Consider the following 23006-nt stretch of genomic DNA (forward strand, 5'->3'; position numbering starts at 1 on the left):
TTCTTATTAATTGGTTTATTTCTTAAGAATGAAATTTTTGGAGTACACTAAAATATACACTACTTACCATAAAAAAATTTTAATTATTTTTCTCTAATAAATGGTTTATTTAAATAGGGCGAATTAAATATTTTATTTCTAATAAATAAATTATTTATTTTTACGCACACTGGACGTTATCTCTTTAAATAAAATATATATATTTTACAGAAATATATTTCAGAAGTACATTTTACAGAATATTTCACCAAAATGTATATTTTGTTTCTACAAATAAATTGTTTATAACACGTAAATATTGAAGAAAACGTCACAAGAAATATTTGGTTTTCAATACTTCGACATTTTTCTATCAGCGTGTGCAATAAAGCAATTACTATAAGCATATGGTTATCATTACCAATATTATAGTATTAATTACTATTAAAACAATATTTTTAACTATAAATTATTTTACTACGCAATTATAGTCGCAAATATCACACACTTTTTTCTCAGTGTATCTTTAGGAAAGTGTATTACCAAGGCATTAGGTAACTTTGACCAAGGCTAAATTATAACTTTTAATTTACAATTATAACTACATATTTATAACTAAACTCTTTTTGAGGCAAGTTTTAAATTAATAAATTACAACATTTACGTTCTTTTTTATCACATGTAATTATTAAATCTGTCCGTTAGAAGAAAATATTACTTTAAATTACGTTTTGCAGCAGATATTACATTTTATTGTAAATAAATGACAAGTTGAGGGTGCGTGAAATTTATGCAAGATTCGCAAAAAAAAAAAAATTCTTTCTGGGCATCTCATTATCATCGATTCTCCGATTCAACGGAGGCGACCTGTCTCGCCTCGAGCGATCATTTCGGCGCGAGTAGAGCTCTGAGCACCGAGCGATGCGAACCATCGTCCGCCGCGTGCGTGCACGAGCGCTCACTTTCGCTCGGCACGCTCGCACTTCCACATATATACGCACGTGCACGCGCGTGCAAGGTAGACGGGCGGGCAGGAAGGCCCACAGTTGCAGTTTTCGAACTTCTGCCACACGGCCGCGTCCGCGGGGGGGATGAGGAGCCAATGGTAAGGCCCAATCGTACGGAGGAATTAGCGAGCGCCCGGTGCACGATTGGCTCTTGTCCTCAGTTCCTCATCCCCTCTACCGCCACGGCTGTGTGGCAGAAGTCCGAAAAATGCATCGGTGCCCCAGGAGCGGTAGCGACGGTGACTCGTCGTCGTGCAGCAGCAGTAGCAGCAAACCGCGCGCTACCGGCGCGACGACAGTTTTTCATCTTGTCAGTCAGCCTTCCTGCTCGCACGAGAGCGGGTCGTCCGGTCTCTTCTTCTTCTTCTTCTCCCTTTTTGTTTTGTTGTTTTTTTTCCGTTGGTCTTTTGCCCGCACGATTTTCCGCGGCGATTTTCCCATCTACCGTAGCTGTCACATCAGGCGCACGCGGCGAACGATGAAGTGCCGCGCGGCGAGCCGCGTCCCGAGGATGATGCGCCTCGCCCTCGTCGTCGGGGTGGCGATGGTGCACGCGTCGCCGGCCGAGCCCCTGCCTGCCAACAGCCTGCTCGGTAACGTCGCGAGTACCGCAACCAATTTCCGTAAGTCAATCTCCCCCGAGATGTATCGGGCCGGGTTTTTATTTGCTCCTAGGGTATTTCGCGTGCGTGCGCCAGAAATATTTGGCGAGCCGGAGTTAAAGAGTAAACATTTTGAAGAGTTCGGCATCTCAGTTTTCATCTTCGCAAACTAAAAGTTTATGTTACATGAAGAAATAAACAGAGAGAGAGAAATAAATTACAAAAGTGTGCAAATTATTTTATCCGACTCCAAAAGCTTAATTGAAAACTTTTACATTTGAAGTATTTCAATTCATTCTGAACCGCCGCTCGTAATAGATTAACTCATCTTAATGGCTGGTTGTGCGAATCATATTAATAATTAATACTAGCGTAAATAATAACAATTACGGCATGTATTTACATGTACATTTTTATACGCAAGGTAATACAGATAGAAATTATTTGTACAATGGATTTTGATGTAACGGCTAAGGATGTTGTAACTTAAAGCGCCTCAAGTAATTTGACAGCTTCGTAATTTTATGTCGCGCGTAACTTGTAAATTAATGGTCCAACGCAAGATGTAATAAAGATTACCTATTTACTTATATGAGAGAAGTTTCTTTGATGGTTTCGTAATTGTCGTCGGCTCGGTTCATTTAACCGTGCCGTTCGAAAGAAATTGACTTTTCTAAAGAAATTTAAAATCCAGAACATTATCCTGCCAAATGATTTTCTAATTATGAACGCGCGTTAGACAGGTAGATTAATTGGAAGGCTTGGAAAATTTAGATGTCATAATAGATAACGACGCCCGTAGCGTAGAAGTCGCTGTATCGTCCAATGAAAGTGAAAACGTAAATATGGCGATACAACGGTATCAATTAAGGATGAGGCGATGGATGGAAAGTTTAAGTAGGCAGATGTTAGATAACGATATTAGAGAGAGAGAGCTTCGAAGAGGCCTTTCCTCGACCGAGCGCCGCATGAAAGTATTTGATTGATGGAAGTGAGACACGCGGGTAAATCTTTTTTGTGAATCACGTCGTACTATTTAAATAATAATCCCTGAATCACGTAATGCCGGGCGCAAGAGTTTCCTAAATATTGCGGTTGGCTCGCGCCGCCAATTTGCATAAATAGTTTCGCATAAATTAATGCGAAATTTATTGTGGTGCGCAGTGACCTAAATTTTTAATCGGATGCAAAATAGATTACACAGCTATTCCAATTTGATCGAGCTCTTAGATAATAATTCATGCACACGTTTCTCGTGCGAACTGATAAATACTTTGTACTGGCGTGTATTTTCTTTTTTTTTTTTAAATGCAAATTGCATTAACAGACTCCTTCGTGGACGGAACGATGTGAAAGACATTCGCGATAACTGTACGTTGTTAACATAAACGTTCCGAGATGACATTACGATATTATGTAATTACTTAGAAAATAACCATAGTTGAAACGCAGATGAACTCTCTCTATTCAAACTGTTGTGTCGGAGGTCATTACGATTGAACATTAAGATACGCTACTTGTATGTTATCAAAATTATACTCGTAAATATAAATGTACTTAACAAACACTCCATGTCGCACTTTGTGCAAAAAATTATTATCTCTAGCAATGAATAGGGTAAATCTTAAGGTAAAATTAAAATTTGTTCGATTAAAGATAAAAAAAATATTTTTAACAACATTTGAGTGAATTGCGTGTAGGAGGATTGGATAAATTGTATTTTATTAAAAACAAATTGCTTATCTCGGTGAAAATGGGAAAAACATGAAATTTTCAGGTAATTTCTTTTTTACCTTTAGAAATTGTAAATTTTCATACAATTTTATCAATAAATAATTACAGAGCAAAATTTGTCTGAAATTTTACTTTTAAATTTAAATTTTCTCTCTTTTTCTTGCTAATCAATTTTTTTTTAATAATGTAAAATGTCAATAATTAATTACACTGACAAAAAAATTCTTGATTTAAATAAATACAAAGAAAATTTTTTATAGTAAAAATTAATAAGTATGATAGTTAGCTACGGATCATAAGAAGAAATTGAGAAAATTATATCATAAATACGTATATAATTTGATGAAAAACAGTAAAAATTTTAATTGCTTCTTTGGTCTGTGTTTACTATTTACTTTAGTAGAAAATTTTGACTACAAACAAAATATTACTTGTTTGAAATAAATAATACTGATTTTTTTACAAAACATGTTATTAGTACTATATTTAAATAATTATTTATTTGAATAAAATCTTTTCTATCAGTGCATACACATACATTTTCATTTGACGTATGTCAGTTTTCTTTTAAATCAGTGATAATAAAAAACACAAGCATAACATCGGTCTAAAATTTATAAATTAATATTTATAAATTGCTTTTCAAATTTTATACTTTCGATAAGCTAGATCTATGTATTGCCTACAAATCATTATATGCCATTTAATTTATATTGTTTTTTCAGTTTTTTTTTTATATTTAATTCGCCTTAAACTATCTGAATTTTTTTTACACAAATGCAATTTTACTCTTACAAATTTCAATTTTTATAAAATAAAAGTTTTAACACTTGAATATTAAACAACTATTTGTGAATGTATCAGGAATGTTTTAACCTTGAATATTTCTAAAATATTTGTGAAACCCTAGAACGGAAAGAAATAGGTTAAACAGAAAACCCCCAAATTGCCTACGGAAAGTTAATATTCAAATTTTAGTAGCTTTTATTATAATTACATAATTAACAATATTACAAGATGTAATAAAATAAACTTGTTTCAAAGTTACATTAAGGAATTCTCTAATGTTATAGAAAGTTTAAGTAAAATTCTTGAAAAATCCGGTAATAGTCTCCGGGAAATCTTTTAGAAAATTTAAGTAAACTCCCGTAATGCTAAGTCAGATTTCGCTGAATCAGTAATAAAGATTATTGAAGAATCCAAAGGACATCTTTTATCATGCGTTGAAAAAAAAAAAAGGAAGACCGTGCCGGCCGTGTTTGTTCACGGAAGCAACGATGATTCAGATTCTTTATGCGGAACGTTTCACACGCACGAGGAATAAAAATAATGGAACTAACGGCGTGGAATTCCTACAACATATAAGAAATTGAAATTAGACGCGAGTTGCTCCTCTTATTATCAATCGACCTTAGTCACACATCTGTATTTGCAGATGCAGCTACTTCGCAGATCGCCGCGCGCCAGCATGAATGCATAATAACTGGGATTACCCGAGCACGCGCGTTTGTTAATCTGTGCTAAACTGCGACTCTTATTCGCGAAACTGTCGGGAAAAAGAAAAAGAGAGCACGTAATCGCAGCTCCATTGTCTCTTTGTAATATCCCAGCCGAAAAGTACTTTTTTGCGCCCGTAATAATCGTTTAACGCGAGAACGACGTATTATTCAATATCCGTTGACGATTTAAGAGCGGATAGAGTGAAACGCAGCTCGCGTGCCTTCTTCCAATTTGCTCTTGAGTGGAGATTATAAGTTTAATATCGCTAACTCGTTTCTCATGCCAATTAACACAGTTTTACGGTCAGCGACATGTATATACAGATATAACGGTTGCATTATGTAACGATGTCGCGCGATTAAAATAAAAGTGACGACAAAAATTGTTGCCGCTGACAGCGTTCTATTACGTCGTCGTCGTCGCTAAAATGCGTTAAAAGAACTGGAACGGGCGAAATTTTTTTCTTACATGCAACGCGGATCGAAGCGCGTCTGAGCATGACAGATCGGACGTAACTGTAAAACCGCAAAAGTGAGGAGGGGGAAGGGGGGAAAAGAACGACTGGAACCCCTTTAAGTTTCGTCAGATCCGGCGCAATGACTTGACTTCATTATTCGATCAGCGATTTCTGTCGGTCCTTTTGCAATGTGTAACGCGCCCATTGTAGCGCGTGAGATTTGGCGAGTGGCGTGTTTTCGAGCCCCCTTTGTTGCTGGAACAAAACCCTGCTTGAAACTCGATTAATCATTTAATTATCATACCAGAACCGCGCGGGATGTGGGTGCATTTAACATGCGGCTCCCGATCAGAAAGCCGACTGAGGCTTATGCTGAAGTTCCTTTGTTGTTACGGTAAAACAAAATCGTTGCTTGAAATTCCATTAATCATTTAATTACCATAAATCGAAATCGCCGGATAACACGTAACAGGTCTCGGCCTCCCGGCCGTTTCCCGGGGATCGTGATGGTTGATCTTCGCATCCGCAATCAACGCGCCGCCAGCAAACGGTTTAATTAAACGCGTGCGAATAAAGGCGCCTTGAGGGAGTCGATTGCCAAATGCAACGTTCACGAACATCCCCCCTGTGTTATATGGTGGGGCATTAATATCAAAGTGAATGCATTCACGTGAGTCCAAAGTATAATCCATCTTCTAATGTGGGAAGAATGGAGGAAAGCACGAGACATTGAAGTATCATTTATACACGATCGGACGACATAATTTATATTTGCGTTAATAATGCATTGAGAAATCAAAGGGAAATTATAAGTCACCTTACTCTCTTCAAAAGATTTTCTTTCTCATCAAAAAAAAAAAATCTAATTTTTAAAATATTATCTGAGAAAATGTCCCCTTAAATTTATTCAGATGTTTTAGAATAATTAAAGTTCGAATTCTCGATTCTCTTTTATATTGTTAATAAAAAATGTTATTTGGGGCATCCTTGGCACAAGTATGTCACGCGATAATCGTTGGTTGCTCTTCAAAAAAAAAAAAAAAAACCGCAATTATTTTCATTGTGTTGCGCGGAATTATGAAAATTATTATTATTACTTAAGTATTAGTGATAATTAATGCAGAAGAGGTTTTAATTGTGGCTTCTACCTTGGTAGGATGCCTCGTTGACTTGTGATCGTTTGTTACAGTAACGGGAGTCGTGCAACGGCAAAAAGAACTATTGCATCGCGTTACGGACACTGCCGCGGACTACAGTATGTGTTCGCATAAGTTGTTTATTCAATGTTTATTCAAAGGCTTACATGCATTCTTCTTCTACGCTTAGTGCGGCTTCAGCGCAGCTTTGAAAAAGAAGAGCAGAAACAGGACGGCTTTTCGAAATTTGCAAATGCTTATGCGTGCAGCTGTTGATAAGAGAAGCATTTAGCGTTGAGATAAACATATTACGGGACTTTGATTTGGAAGCGTTTACATCACCTTGTAATAGAAATATATTGCTATTATAATTATTAATTTATTACACTACTATTTATATAAGCTATTTAAAAAATAGGCTTAATTAGGAAGAAGACAATTTTTAGTGATCATTAACAAATATTTTAATTTAATCCTTTAAATTTAATTCAGACGATTTAGAAGGATGAAAATTTGAGAATTCTCGATTCCTACTTCAAAAGTCAAATAAAAAATATTATGTATAACAATTTGTATTATACTACATTTGTAATATACTTTCCGAGTATCGTTATAGTTGGAGCAACTAAAAAAAAAAACTCTGTCAGCTCCGTACTTATCATTTGCAAAATTAGTATGTTTAACGATGTGAATCTCGAGAGATTGCAACGTAACCGAAAGCATGTCGGAAGGTCTTAACGACTATTACTTCCGCACGGAGCGTTGAAGGGCGTAATTCGCGTTAATGTAAACTCTCCGGAACGCGCGTGGCGTCGACAAGCTCGGGGATGCAAATATGCAAACGTCTAACACAGAAGTGGCAACACGGTTATTCGATCTGTAATAACGCGACGCGGCGCTTTTCGATTGAGAAGAGATTACGTTTCTCTTTATTCCCGAGCAATACGCTTGTAATTGTATCAAGCTCGTGACCCGGATCGTTTTTTTAAGTCTTTTTTGAATAAGAGATATCGAGTGGCGCTTCGTAAAGCGCTTACAAATAATCACAATTAAATTGAACGTTCACGCGCTTTACTTATCGACCTTATTGACATAATCGTTTAACGAGAGAAATTAAGAAAAGAATAACTTCAAATCTAGATAACATGTGCCTTGATAATTCGAATTTGTACAATTAGACTTGGGATAAGCGCGCATTTAAGTTAATTAAGTCTGAGTAATTGTGCGCGAAGATATAAGAGGCGCTCGGAATAAATTAACGAACTTTTTTTTTCAACGGTGGAAAACAACTGCAATGCCATTTTAATTCTCGCGATACGAGATTTATAGAAAAACAACGTGATTCGAGTAATTAACACAGTAATTGACACGGTTATCATTGACGATACTTATTTTAAGTTCGTCTTAATAATGCACCACTGAAATATCAGAGAGTGCTAATAAAAGCATGTAACAAAATAATAAATGTTTCAATGAACTCGAGAATAAATTAGTAGTCGCCCCGCGTATTCTATTTAAATGCAAATAGTACATGTCAAAGACTAAAGAAAGTTACGCGGAGAAATCGTCACAATGCTGATTAATTAACGATCTCATTATGTTACGCTTGAAATTATTTCCGTGCTTCTGTCTTCTGAGAAATCTGTGTGTTTTGATTGAATATTTCTTGGCAACTCAACTCCTTGTCGTGACGTTAATAAATATACATATATTGGGTTATATTATTTTTAAATTGTAATAAACTTAATTGTGTCGTGTTTCCCATAATTAAAAGAATAATCCCGTAATTAAAAAAAAAATTATATTTTCAATTTGTTTTATAATAAACCTGATATTAATTGATTTTAAAATGTGAATTTTTATTTCATTCGGAAATATAAAAGAAATTGTATTTTGAGCAACAGTAATTTCTCGATATAAACGTTAGCATGAGATTTAATTTACTTTTCTCCCCCAAAAAGGGTTAAAAGTCAATTTGCCTTTTCGAAGATTAATCCCATAAAAATCGATAAAATAATGTTAGTTTACGTTCTAAGCGCGCATGATTCATATCGTTAAATCGTATCAGATCCCACGGAATATGCAGTAATTTGTTTTCTATTATATTCCGAGCGAGATTAAATAAAGCGCGCCTATTCACAATACACGCGTGTAATTTCACGTATGTGTAAATAATAAAGCGGAGGTGACATAACAACCACGCACAGAAAGCTCGGTCATCGCGGCATTGAAAGAGTTAATATCTAAGCGGCGGCAATAACAAGCGGGCGCAATAAGATAAATAAGATGAATGCAGGGAAATGCAAATAATGAGAGACACTCACGCCTTCTGATTGTAGTAACCAGCGCGGTGGAGAAGCCGAGAAATTTGCTGCTCAACGCTACCAGAGTGACGACCGGATACAGTAAGTCTCGCTCATATATTGTATCCTACGGTACGTATTTACTGTCAGTCACATTTACGTTAATTGTCGGACAGTTGACAGTGCAGCCTCAAGGGGTCTTGAGTTCAAGCTGAGAAGATTCCTAGAGAGATTCCGCACTCGAATGAGCAAAGGTATCCCGGAACTGGGTATTCCTCCATTGGAGCCGTTCACTCTCGACGAGATCGATATCGACACGGACAATCCAGAGATCGGAAAGTGAGTCGACAGATATGCACCGCGAAATTCCAAAGATTATGAAAAATTCGATAAACGAAGAAAGTATATATCGGAGAGAAAATTTGATAATAATAATCAAACTTTGGTGAAATAATTTTAATTAAATATTTAGTTAATTATAGTTTTTAATTGAATATAGTAATCGAACATGATTGCGGCAAGCGATTATTGAATATTACTACTATTAAATATTTGGATATATTAAGGAGCATTGAAATTATTTTACTAGCTTAATAATTATCATCTAGGTTCGATTATTATTATCAAACTTTTTCAGTTTTATCATTGGTACGCTAAAAGGAAGTTTAGTAATGATAATTAATAATCGACAATGTAGCAGAAATAATTCAAATTGTGGCCAGTAATGATTAACAAAAAATAGATTGTTGAAAGCCTCAACTGGCGTATGTTTATTAAAACAATTAATTAATAATGGTGAAATAATTTAAATTAAATGTTTTATTAATATAACCAAAAATATTTAGTCAAATTTAATAATTATATTAACAGTAATCAATTATTAAACAGTTGCTAAATATTGATCAAAGATTAAATTGAAATTATTTCACCAAAGTTCAGTAATTATCGTAGAAATTTGCTTATTATTAAACTCTTTTTTCCAATGTAGCTTCAATATACGGAGTGCACGCTACAAAAATCCATAAAATCAAAAACAATTTTAATAACAATTAATCTGTCGCTATTAATTTCATTAACGTTGAACATTGCCACAAACTTTACTTAAACAATAACAATAACATAATTACAACTTCACTGAATTTGATTCGCCACTTTATTTAGTGGCAACGAAAGTAATAGTTAACAAGATTTTTTTTTTATTGTACTTAGCGTAACATCGAAAATTGAACGGAATTATACTATTTCCGATAATTGGTCTCGCATTGTCCGTACGTTTTAGTCTCATTTTATCGCTCGTAAAGAACAACACTTCCTAGGAAGTGTTCTTCCGCGGGTATTCCCCGAATATTTGCTTCTACGCTTAGACGCCAATTGTTGCAATCGCCACGTGTTAACGCTTCCGCAAACAAGACGATTCCGTAAAATGTGGCCGTAAATCTTTTCTCTTTCCTTTCTTCTTCCCCAGAATATCTTTAGTTATCGAGAACCTGGAAATGAGAAACCTGTCGACTTTCCTGATCGACCGAGCCAAGTTATCGCTGATCGGACCTACCATCACCATCAACATCTCCATTCCCGAGATTTACGCGTCGGGCCGTTACAACATTTCCGGGATAATAGGCGATACGTACCCGCTACGCGGCGCGGGCTCCTTCCGAACGACCGTACGTGATTTCCGCGTTTACGTGAAAACCGTACTGGGCTACGCCAGAGGTATGTACTTGAAGAGATTCGACCTCGACTTCTCGCTGCGCACCATCAAGATGCACTTGGAGAACTTCATGGGCGGCGAGGAAATCGGACAAATTATGAGCAAGGCAAGACTAATAATGAACATAGTTCGCTCTTTGAGCGAGTCTTGTTTATTTAAGTAGTTAATAATTAATTAAGAAGATTGTGTTTAACTTTGCGACAAACGAAAATAATTCGTTTTATTTTATATTTGACGTTTCACGATACCAAGTACAGTTTTAATATCGGAGGTTTTTTTCATTTTTTTTTTTTACAAAGTGTCAGCAATGTATTGTTTAAAATTATTAACTTTCGATGAAAACAGAATATTTTTAAAAAAGGGACATTGTTTGCGAATAAGCGTCTCGATAAATATCTGCTTCCAATCTTAATTGCCCAACAATTATAATGGTACCACGTTTACGAGTGTAACACCTTATACGATTTTACATAAAATTTAGATGATTACAATAAAATTTATATGACCACCGAGAAAAATAACAGAGAACATAATGTGCTGACCATTTGCATCTTAATTATCAAATATTATTTTACGACAATATTTTTGGAAAAACCTTTGTTCAACATAAAAATCCTAACAAATATCTCAACAATTAAATGAAAAAACACGAAAAGAGAGATGGGAAAAGAGAATCTTTTAAACGTTAAAGTAACTAGAATTTTACCTACGCCCTCATAAAATCTACATAAAAGCAGATGTGCGAAATAACCCTTCGAGTGAGCGAAATAAAATTTATTTTCGCTCGTAATGTTCCCCGGCCGCGAAGATGACTTTGCAATTTCACGGTCCGCGCGGACATTTATCGCACTTTTACAAATTATAGCCGTTTTTCACGGATTAGTTCATTTTACGATCGCTTACTATCCCGCGGTGTAATATTCACTGGGAAACTTTTTCCATACGGCCGTACTCCGACTTTATTCGCGATGCACACGCAAACATTAGTGGGGCGAGGCCGCGTTTATCCGGCCATTGAAACCGAAATTCCATGTCGCTCGTCGAATATTAATCGGTCGATTCGCGTTTCACCTCGGCACCTGGGCAAATCTCGGCCGCGCGCAACTGTCGATTTGAACACGTGTCGCCAATTGATTATCACCGAATGACTGCAATGAATCACAGACCGTTGGTATATGCGTACATATCGAATGTACGAAACGATTCGTACTTAACCTGTCGACCCGGCCCGACAATGAAAAATCACAGGGATTTTCAATGTGATCCGCGAATCCGTACATTTAATTTTCCCCACGGTAAAATTTCGATATTAAATATAACACTCGATACACTCCGACGCGAAATTCCAGCGGGATAAAATCCACCGCAGGAGGGGTTGGATTTTATCCGGCGCGTGTTTAATCGGGGGTGATCTCACGACGACGGTGGTATTTCCGATCGTACACTGAGAGAAATATTTTTGTTAAATTAACAAGACAGAAGCTACCGTAGCAAATAATTTGTTTACGTGGGACAACAAATAACTCTGTTGTGAGAGCTAGTTGTGAGAAATAATTATGTTACGTTTGATTTGCTGTTATAGCCATTAAACTCTAAGTGATTAAATGTGATTTACTGTTGTAACCATTGAACTCTAAGTGAACAAATGCGATTTGTATCTCCGACAATACACTGAGAGAACAGTGTCTAGTATTTGCAACTATAATTGCATAGTAAAATAATTATAATTGCAAATATCTATTTTATAGTTATTATTGCTATAATGTTAGTGTAAATAACCATATATGTATAGTTATGCCAAACAGGGTAAAAATTTTACTATAAACTAAAAAGTTTACTATAAATTATAATAATTTCTACCATACATAAATCACAATTATAGCACGTTTAACTATACATATGGGTGTATGAACAAATGCTATAGCTATTGTAACAATAATATAGTGTTAAGTTAACCATAATTTATATTGTTAATTTAACTATAAAAATATTGTTACGGCCAAAAATAACTATAAACTATGGTAAATGCAACTATTTTTTTCTCTCACTGTATGTTTCTTAAAGTAACAAATAATTCACAATTCGTAACTATTTTCTTTTAGCTATCCCTCCTTTTGTTTTCTCAGTGTATAAAAAATTAATCGGTCGGCTTACAGGTCTTCGAGGATTTAACGCCGGAAGCGCTGGACATCATTAAACCGGACATACTGCCCCCGATACAGGATTACGTTACGAGCCACGTGAACGAGACAATTCACCACTTGACCATGAGGGATCTGTTTCACGTCCTCGTGGAGGAGTACGAGTTCGGCGATGTCACGCATCTGCTGATACCCTGAAGAAGAGACACCCCCTCCCCCGTTCCGGAGTTGCATCGCCGAATCGCATCGGATCGCGCGCTGCAGTTACGAGCGCAATAACACGAGTACCTAATGTCTATCTGACAACGAGCGCGGATCCTTCGTACGAGGTGAGGTGATCGATCGCGACCGTACCGTTGTACAATGCACTCCGCGTTGCCACACGGACGCGAAGCGATACCCGCGGCTATAAAGCGCCGCGGGTATTGTTTCGAGTCGATTTTGAAGTCCCGAATTTTGTTACGTAATACATACACGGAAATAATGTTCTCTTAAAAATTATCTTGAAAATCGTGGTAATTGTGGTACAACGTAAGCCTTGAAGAATTTTATTATACTTCTAACAAAATTTACTAAAACTTTGCCTAATTTTATTAAAATTTTAGTAAATTTTGTTAAAAGTATAGTAAAATTCTTTAAGGTTTACGTTGTCTCACAATTACCATGATTTTCAGGGTAATTTTTAAGAGAAAATTCTCTTCGTATATGTATGTACATATGTATTTTTTAATATATTAGAAATATATTGTATATATTAATATACGTTATATATATATATATATATATATATATATATATATATCCAGTAGCACAATACATTGGCAATACACTGGATAATATTGGCTAAACATTGGTTATATTAAGAATGCATTAGCCAAATTAGAATGCAATTAATGTTCAATATGAAAAATTGATTGGTTCAACATTGGCCTAATGTTGAATCAATATTGAGCCAATATTACTGCTTAGACTAAATTGGCTAAATAAGGTGAAGGGTCTACTTTACAGTATTGTGTACCAATATTGGGAATATTGCTTTATTTCCCAATATTGCGCCAACGTTTTGTGCTACCAGGGATATATTGTATTATGTAATATATATGTATATGTACGCGTTGACCAGACCCGAAGGTCTTTGACTACCTTGCCCGATGCTCACCTTCGATTACCCATTGTCTTGCCGAAGAAGGAGTGTCTTATACGCGACGGCGCGGGTTATCGGCTTCCTTTCGCTCGTTTCGTCCCTTTCAATCCGAGCTAAACTAATTATTTCCGAAAATACCTACCCTTTCGCCGAGATAATCAATTCGATTGAATACAAATTGAAGATCCGAATGTTGGAATTTTACGCACCGCTCGCTCAGAGAGATTAAGAATTGGCTTGCGCTACATGCGGCCCGTATGTATGCGATTTACATGATTCAACACTATACGGTAACTCATTTCGTTAGCATCTGCATTGGAAACCCGGCGCAATTCCGCGCGAAGGCACCGGTAAGATTTCTCATCACCCGCCGCGCGAGTGCATCGGTGCAAAAGAGGCGAAATGTTTAATTCATCGAGCCGCTCGCTCGCTCGCTCGGTGAATCTCCCGGCGCATCTCTAATCCGCTGATAAAGACGAGCGAAAGTATTACGACCTTGAGTGGCGATGGCGTCCAATCTTCAGCATTGCGAAATCGTCGGCCGACCGTTCGTCCACCGCAGGTGTCGGTGATCAATGATGAACGAGGCGAGGCCGCCGTAGAGGCGGTTTTACAGTGATGAAAACTATTAGCAAAATGGCACGTCGTTTTTCTCGAAACTGTTGTACAGGGTAAGGCACTCAGAACTTTCAGCGTGTGCCATACGTCGCGCATCAATTTTCATTGGCTGCTGTACATTGCAAACAATAAATTTTGCCGACGCCGCGGAAGCCACGTGGCAAGCCGATACCAATGAAAAATCTATTGGTCTTCCACTCATTTATCGCGCCATTTTCCTTTTTATGCAAATAAATGTACTTAGTAATAATTTAATTTAAAACTTAATAATAAAGTGAATAATTAATTGATAATGAGACATGTGTGCTTAAAAGGTTTTTATAATAATTTATATAAATTTTTCTTAGCGACTATATAAATAAAAGATTTCTCAATGCTTTTCAAATACTTGAGTAGTCCAAACACGAAATGTAATTTTTCTAAAATGCAAAGTTTGATTGCACGAAATCTCATAAATTTTAAAGCGCAATTTATGACAATTTCTACTTAAATATTACTTCCTACTTTCAATTTGTAATTACCAAAGAGATATTATTTTATAACATAAAATGATTATTATGTATTACATAAAAAGTGATTTATAAATTTAGAAGTTTGTTTACATAAATAATTAAAACAAGTATTACGTTTGAAGTAATTTCAAAAATATTTTCGGAACGACTGCATCTTTTTTCTTCTTCAATTGCTCCAATTGATCAAAAATTATTTTTCAATGATTAACAGTGCGAGCTATTTTCATTTTAGTTTTCGAATTTCCGACTGTAAAGTACAATGTACAAACGATGTATAAAATGTAATACGTACTGGCACGTATATAGTTTGCCGGAACATCGTATACTATTAAGTTAATTGTTATATCGTAATTATGCTAAACGCAGTATTGCGCCATAAACGTCGGCTAGGATTATAATTAAAGAGCAACATGTATTATAGCAGAATTAACGTTGATGTTTTGTTAATTGTTATTAGATAATTTAGTGATAACGTGTATACCGTAAGTAGAACCGCATTTAGTGATTAAGATTATTGCAATTTGTAAATAAAATTTATTAAATTTATTTATAATGTTACCGGCTTTGTGTACGTTTTCGAATCAAATTTCGACACAGCAACGATTTTACAATTGATCGTTTCTACGTGAACGCGAATTAATTGAAGAAATAATTTATTTTCCCGATGCTCTCCCGCTTTTATCCTTTAATGCATAATTTATATTAGACCGTTAAACAGAAATTCGTATAAGTAATCTTTTAAATTAATTTTAAACGTTAAAGCTCAAGTTTCAATGACAAGATATCATCTTTTTCTCGTATATCATTCATATCTCGTTTAAAACTGATGTTATGGAAAATTTCATGATACATCAAGATCGCAAATCTGTTCGCCAAATAAATTTCATTCGATAAATTTTCTTGCAAATCTTCAGATAATATCTTTCTACAGCGTTGTTAAGAACGACTGTAGAACTCGGTAGTGTTCATTGTTACGATACGGTCGTCTACAATCAATCATCCTCCATCACTTGTGTCAATCAGATGCTTTTAAACAGATTAAAGAAGATTCTCAATTTCGAGAGCCACCAATTTTATTATTTGCACACTTTTGTTTCGCGATCTTAGCTTTATATCCAATGCTTTCAATAAAAGTTAATCAATTACATAAATATCTTTTTAAATCAACGACAAATAAAAAGCTACCCCACGAATCTATCCATATCGCGATCGTTTAATCAATTTTTGCGAAAGGATTAATTAAACGAGATTCATCCCAGATTGACAATAACATGTGACAGTTATTTCGTATTATTTGCTTTAATTTTGTAACAAACTGACACAGATGCAATAGATAAAAAATATATAGTTAAAATTGATGAATAAAAAATAATTGAAAGAGAAATCAATTAAAACAGAATTTACAGATTACCTTTTATCTCTCATTTTAATACACCGAGAAGTGGAGAGGGTTATTTAAAACGTTACCAACTATTAAAGCCTTGAAACTACATCATAGTAAAAAAAACATTTCAAATAAAGTTGATCTGTGAAGGAGAACAAATAATGATGAAATGAGTTTTCGAAAAAATTAGTTTTTCAAAGTTACATGAAGTCATTACATTTTTTAAATAAAATTACATAACTTTTTTACGTTTTTATATAATTCTTTTATTATTTTGCATAGAGTTACAAAAAAATTTGAAGTTTGCAAGATATCTTGTACTTTATTCCGGCATATTTCGACAAAATATAAAATATGAAATATCTCATAAACTATTAATTTTTCAATAATTGTACTTTTATATTTTTATTGTGTACAAAATAAAATAAGATAAAATGAAGTAATATAAGAAAAATATTGCAATTTAAAATGCAATTTCAGCGTTAACAGTTTGTAAATACGCTCCAAATGCCACATCACATACGAGAAATTATTTAACGGCAGTTCTATATCGAATATGAAATACAAATTCTCGCTTCAATTTTCCAACCTTAATTATTGTTATAATTTCTATATTACTATGATAAATTATTCCAGCCGTCGTAAATTTCGAATTACGCACCGTTAACTCCTCTGGATGTTTCAACGTATACACCTACGTTCTGCACTAAGCTCGCATACAGGCGTGCGGTTGTATGTACATACGTTTTGGCGCAGCACATTTGGAACAACATTTGTACTAAGCTGCAAAATCAATTTGTTACGTTGACTGTCAATGAGAAAATTTTATACCAACGTGGTTCATACCAAATGTCAATCTTGTCACCCGTATCAACGGAAATGTCAATTCCCCGCCAGAGGGGTTAATAACTACCGTGTTACGAATACGCGATTGTCAGTAAGGGTACAGACTCCGTTCGTACGTCATTTCTATCGTGACGCTCATCGGTTATCGATAACAGCTTATCTGGCGTTGTCGACTACCGTTTGTTTAACCAAGGCGTGAAGACAAACAATCATCTTTAACCATCCAATGAATCAGCGAATTTGCAGAACGTCGCATTTATTTTTACAGTTTTTATAGAATTACAGCTGCAGGATCCTATTACATTTTTCGTATATTCTCAACGATAAAATAAAAATGAAGTTTTAAGAAATGATACTGTTTAGAGGATCCTTGTACTGTATTTCTCGGTCAATTATTAGACGCGTAAATCTTGAAGATTCACACGTGCAATAATATTCTCGTATCCGATATGATATTTTAAAAAGTTTTAAATCTCAAAGTGCAGAACTGATATCCCCGGATCTTTCGTAAATATTGCTCGGACAATTTCAACAAGTTACGTAAACGTATAACATAACGTTTTGCGCTTTTCAAGTACAAAAATATACCAATTGTGTTTGTACATCTTAATCGTTCGATGCAGTCACCTTAATTAACTCGATGCTCTCTTTAATGTGATAATCAATTGAAGATTAAACGTATCACGAGAAGCGGATCTCTAATCTATATTTGACGGATATTGCCTGAAAGTAATAGCCATTGATAAATGAGTATATGTTTCTACGGGATTAAATCGGCGCGTATTATCATTACCGCTGATACCATGAGTCTCCATTCGCATGATGCTATCATCAGTCTGTGATCACGCACGTGCGTGGGCTCTGCCATTCAATTTCGCAAAGTGCCTATCCCAACGGAGAAATACTTTTTTTGCGTCAATTGCTCCCCGTTTGACGTTAAAGAGCAAATCAGAGAGCGACGATCCTCATTCCTGTATGTCGTGGCATTAACCTCGGTCACAAATTTAATTAACTTTTAAATTAGAGGGATCCGGGGAGGGGAAGAACTGTGTAAAAACTTGATTTTTGTGTGACAGAAAATTTCCAACGTGAGTCTTGACAAAAAAAACAACAATATTTCTCAAAGACAAATCAAGGGGAACAGTTGTGTTATTCTTATTGCAGTTTCTACTTTGCATTGACACTTGCACGTTTATATTAACAAACGTATTTGTGCCGTTTCCGATGCTAAAAGTTTCGTGCAACATGTGCGGGCTTTTACAATCTGAAATTCTTTGCGTTACTGTCATGCGACACTCGTGACGTATGACGTTATTGCGCGCACCAGTATAGTACGAGAATACGGGGGATTTTTTTCCCCCATCGTCCTACACCTATTGAGATGTCTTCATTCCGGAGAATTTTATTGGGCACGGTAGAATTCAATAATCTCGGAAGATCGCGGCGATTATTATATCTTGAAAAACTCGGCGATAATGCGAACGTGAGAAGGCGCGTGAGCAGCTACCGTGCAGATATTTGCGACGATTATTTGACGAATAGCTAAACAATCCGTATTCGATGACGCGTAGGTAGGCCAATTGTTAAAACCGTGGGAAACGTGCAGCTAGCGAATTTTCGAATAACAATACGCGAGTAGAGTCCGCGACGACAGTCCACAACGCCGCACTGAAAAAAAAACTTTGTTGCCAAAACAAAAGAAGGGATAGCTAAGAAAAAACAGTTATCATTGCAAATTACTTGTTATTTTAAGAAACATACACTGAGAGAAAAGTGTCTAGTATTTGCAACTATAATTGCATAGTAAAATAATTATAGTTGCAACTATCATTTTTATAGTTATTATTGCTATAATGTTAAATAATGTTAATGTTAAAGTATAATGTTAAAGTATAAATAAAGGTATATGTATAGTTGTGCCAAAGAGGGTAAAAATATTACTATAAATTAAAGAGTTTACTATAAATTATAATAATTCCTACCATATATATATATTCTACCATACATAAATCACAATTATGGCATGTTTAACTATACATATGTTTGTATGAATAAATGCTATAGCTATTGTAACAATAATATAGTGTTAAATTAACTATAATTTATAATGTTAATTTAACTATAAAAATATACGGCCAAAATTAACTATAAATTATGATTAATGCAACTATTTTTTTCTCTCAGTGTATTGTCTGAGATACAAATCACATTTGTTGACGTTAGAGTTCAATGGTTACAACAGCAAATCACATTTATTCACTTATAGTTCAATGGCTGTAACAGCAAATCAAACGTAACAAATTATTTGTTCTCACAACAGGATTATTTGCTGCCCCATATCGACAAATCATTTTGTTCCTACAGTAGCTTCGGTCTTGTTAATTTAACAAAAATATTTCTCTCAAGTGCGTGCGGTCGGAAATTTCAACAATAGATCACTCGCACATGACGTACGTACCCGCGAGGATCGCACCGCAAACTCAGAATGTAAACGACATTCGTCTACGGCCGCGGCACTTAAGCTTGTTAATTATTCCTGTTTACGATATGCCGCGCGGCCGCTTAATGAAAGCGCAAAGCTATTGTCGTCGTCTTCGTCATCGTTGACCGGGTGTCGTTTATCTTTTGCGTTTGTTTTCATTTTACCATGGAATATACGCAACATATAAAGTAAATGTTTTTTCGCTATACGAGGCCCCCCTTCTCCCTCCCGCCTTGCAGAAGGGGCGCAATATTTACGAAGATCGCTATTTCTTCTCGGTAATTGATTTTTACGATGCGGTAGTCGTTCACCTTGGAACAAAAGCGCACGGACGGACATCCCCGCCTGTTTCCTGCAGCGAAATACAAAGCCGATGGCAAAAAACACATATCGGAAATTCTGTTTGGCACACTATCCGTTGTTCAACGAACCGCGTAAGAGGGATTTTACGCGAGTGGAACGGGCGGCCAATCAGAATCGAAGCGTTGTACAAGTATACGCTCCTCGATCGAAGAGTGCACCAATTGCGATTACTAAGTTGCACAAATTTCTTTGCTCCGTTCAATTTCGTACTTGGCAGACCTTAAGGAAACTCGTAAAATTACATTACGGAAAAATATCTTGGAATTCAGAAACTTCTAAGTAAGTTTTCTAAACATCTCAAAATTGTTCGTCAATATTAAGAACGAAAGAATAATTGCCTACAAACGGAGAGACAATGGAAAAAAAAAATCTAAATTTAAAAATTGTTTAAGAATTAGCAACTTACACTGAAAAATGTGTTGTATTTGCAAATATAACAGTAAAGTGATTATGTCAGGAATATCATTTTTATAGTAATTATAACTATAATAATAACAACCATATTTTAAAACTATAATTTATAGTACAATTTTTTCATAGTTGACATCACTATAATTATATATTGGCATCACTATAAGGTTATTATTACTAATATTATTGTAATAGTTACTATAAAAATGATATTCTTGACTTTGCAAATTATATATTTTTCTGTAATCATTAATAATTACAGCCTTATTAATTATTACAGCCTTTTAAATTTCATTAAATTCGAAAAATCTTGGAATTAAAATTCTGCCGAAATGGAGGTTTGAAAGGAGAGAAAGGGTTAAAGAATTCTGTTTTACAGTCTTTAAATTAATTTAATTTGCCAAAAGTTTCTGCACATTTTCATTCGTTTACACAAAACTATCGACGTTTTTCGTAAGTCCCCAATTTAGATCTAAGTAAAAAATTCATAAGAGTTCATATACAATTTTAACGGAACAAATAGAATTGTTCTCGTTTCGTAAGAAATGATGAAGACGTGAGATAGAAGAAGAAGACTCGAACTGAATAAGATCCTACTCTTAATTTGTTTTACTTAAAAAAAGAAACTTTATTTAGAGTTGTTCCAAACTCTATTAAACGGAGAGAATATTTTTCAAGAAAACGTATAAATTCAGTCGCTCCTCTTTTATCTCGCGGTTCAAGAGAGTCAGGGTGAAATACGGTTTGCGGCTGGCTTCTAGCCACTTTATATACCCTCGAAAGCAACAGTTGGTGGGGAGTCACGCGAGCCGACAGGCGCACAAAACGTGTATGCGCGGGTGCAACGAGGAAAGCTCGGTACGTATGCCAGCGACCGAGAGGGTGCGCACGAGAGGAAAGAGAGTGAGAGAGAGAGAAACATCGAGAGAGGGGGGGAGGGAGGGAGGGAATCGGAAATCGGACGGACATGCGTAAGATCCGACAATATAGAGGCCGGGAGACGTTATATCTCAGGAAGGCAGTCGCGTTGAAACGGCGCCCGATGTCGGACGCACGGATGTGCATGGACAGTTTCGGACAGTCGCGCACCGCGGACACTTCCGGTGCGTGTCACGCGCGTAACAAGAGCCACTTTTAAAGAGCGCGACGTACATCGAGGATCGATTTGAAATTATTCCGAAAGTAATCGACGATTATTTCGTGCAAATTGTGCGGCGGTGAACGCTAAGAAAAAAAAAAGTTTGAGCGAGAAAAACATAGATGATAAGGATTTGTATCGCACGAGATACAGATATCGATTCAGAGAAGAGATATAAAAATATTGATATTTACGCGCGATGTGCAGCGACAAGTGCCCAGTTACGTCACGCAGAGTAAAATTGCTGGAGGGATGCCCGAAATTTTTCCAACGGCGAGACGCATAATCGCGTAACTGCTTGCAAGAGTTGCTGGGTCTCGTGTCGCAGTCAACATGTTTCTACCACCAAGAAATTATAATAGTTAAAAGGTAACGGAAAAAATTTAATGCGATCTGTTTACTGAGAGAAAAAAAGATTGCAATTACTGTAATTTATTTAATTAGAATTTATAATAATTTTCGGTACCAACTATGTATTTATAATTGTTTTGAATATACAAATTATAGTTATTATTATAACGTATTATAACACAAGCAGTAGACAAATGTATAAGAAATCGTTAAATTTACTGTAGCTGTAATTGTATTTACTACAGTCAAACCATGGTAACTCGAATTTTAAGGGGATAATAAATGATTCGGAGTTATCGAATGTTTCGAATTGGAAAAAAGAAGTTTGATGGAATTTAATTTTTGACATCAACACATGAAAATTTATATTATAATTACATATAAATAAATAACTAAAAATCGCCGTGAAAAACAATAACAGATAGAAATTTTGTAACTTTATTAATTAACTTTTGAAGCTTTTAATAATTTTAATAGAAAGTGACTTTTAAAATATTAATTTGTATTGATTTATAAAAGAGTACAGAAGAGTATATAATTTTTATCATACATATGTTATTTTTATTTAGCGAAAAAATCTATAATTTTATCTGTGATTTTAACAAACGCAATCATTTGTTTACAAACTTATTTGGTTATTCTAGCGAATGAACATAGAGAGAAGAAAAAAGAAAATTAATACACGGTCTTCTTGCTTACAGAGATTTTATTGATCAAACTTCGAAATATAGAGGTCAAATTATAATGTCAGCCTCTATACCTTGAAACTATTCGAATTGCAAAGATGAACCAATGTAACTCAAAAAATACTTCGAGTTAATCTCCCTTCTTGGCTATGCTAAAGTAATAAAATTCTATTCTACTTCGAGTTAATCTCCTATTTTTCATTTTTTACAAAAGTTTCTTTTAGGAAATAAATAGAAATTTGAATTATAAAGGCATTCGAGTTAACAAAGTTCGAGTTAATGAGATTTGACTGTACATAAAAATACTTATTCTTACCAACTATATATTTTAATATTTTGTACTATCTTATTATATATTTTTTATAAAATCATTCTAATTTGTAGTAAATTTTCTTATAATTAGCAAAGTTATAAACATAAGGTTGTTATTATTATCATATAGTTAACATTATATATAACACACATAATATATTAATAATAAGTATATTAACATAATAATAA

General features: G+C 35.1%; 2 protein-coding genes across 5 annotated transcripts in view; both read left to right on the top strand.

Annotated features, from left to right (window-relative positions):
• The first annotated feature begins 677 nt into the window (after window positions 1-677).
• On the top strand, window positions 678-13116 carry LOC105836006. The gene is made up of 6 exons (XM_012679747.3): window positions 678-1609; window positions 6469-6534; window positions 8755-8820; window positions 8895-9057; window positions 10184-10535; window positions 12586-13116. Exons 1-6 carry the CDS (start codon window positions 1195-1197, stop codon window positions 12766-12768), a joined length of 1245 nt encoding a protein of 414 aa, XP_012535201.2. The 5' UTR covers window positions 678-1194; the 3' UTR covers window positions 12769-13116.
• An 8210-nt stretch (window positions 13117-21326) lies between these two features.
• The window catches only part of LOC105836001 (secretin receptor), a 73094-nt gene continuing 71414 nt past the window's right edge, over window positions 21327-23006 (top strand). For all 4 annotated transcript variants that reach the window (XM_012679739.3, XM_036292515.1, XM_012679741.3 and 1 more), the window contains exon 1: window positions 21327-21837. The gene's annotated coding sequence lies outside the window, so the exon portion shown is untranslated. The remainder of the gene's footprint in view (window positions 21838-23006) is intronic.

The sequence above is a fragment of the Monomorium pharaonis genome, chromosome 10 (assembly GCF_013373865.1).
Source record: "Monomorium pharaonis isolate MP-MQ-018 chromosome 10, ASM1337386v2, whole genome shotgun sequence".
Taxonomy (NCBI): Eukaryota; Metazoa; Arthropoda; class Insecta; order Hymenoptera; family Formicidae; genus Monomorium; species Monomorium pharaonis.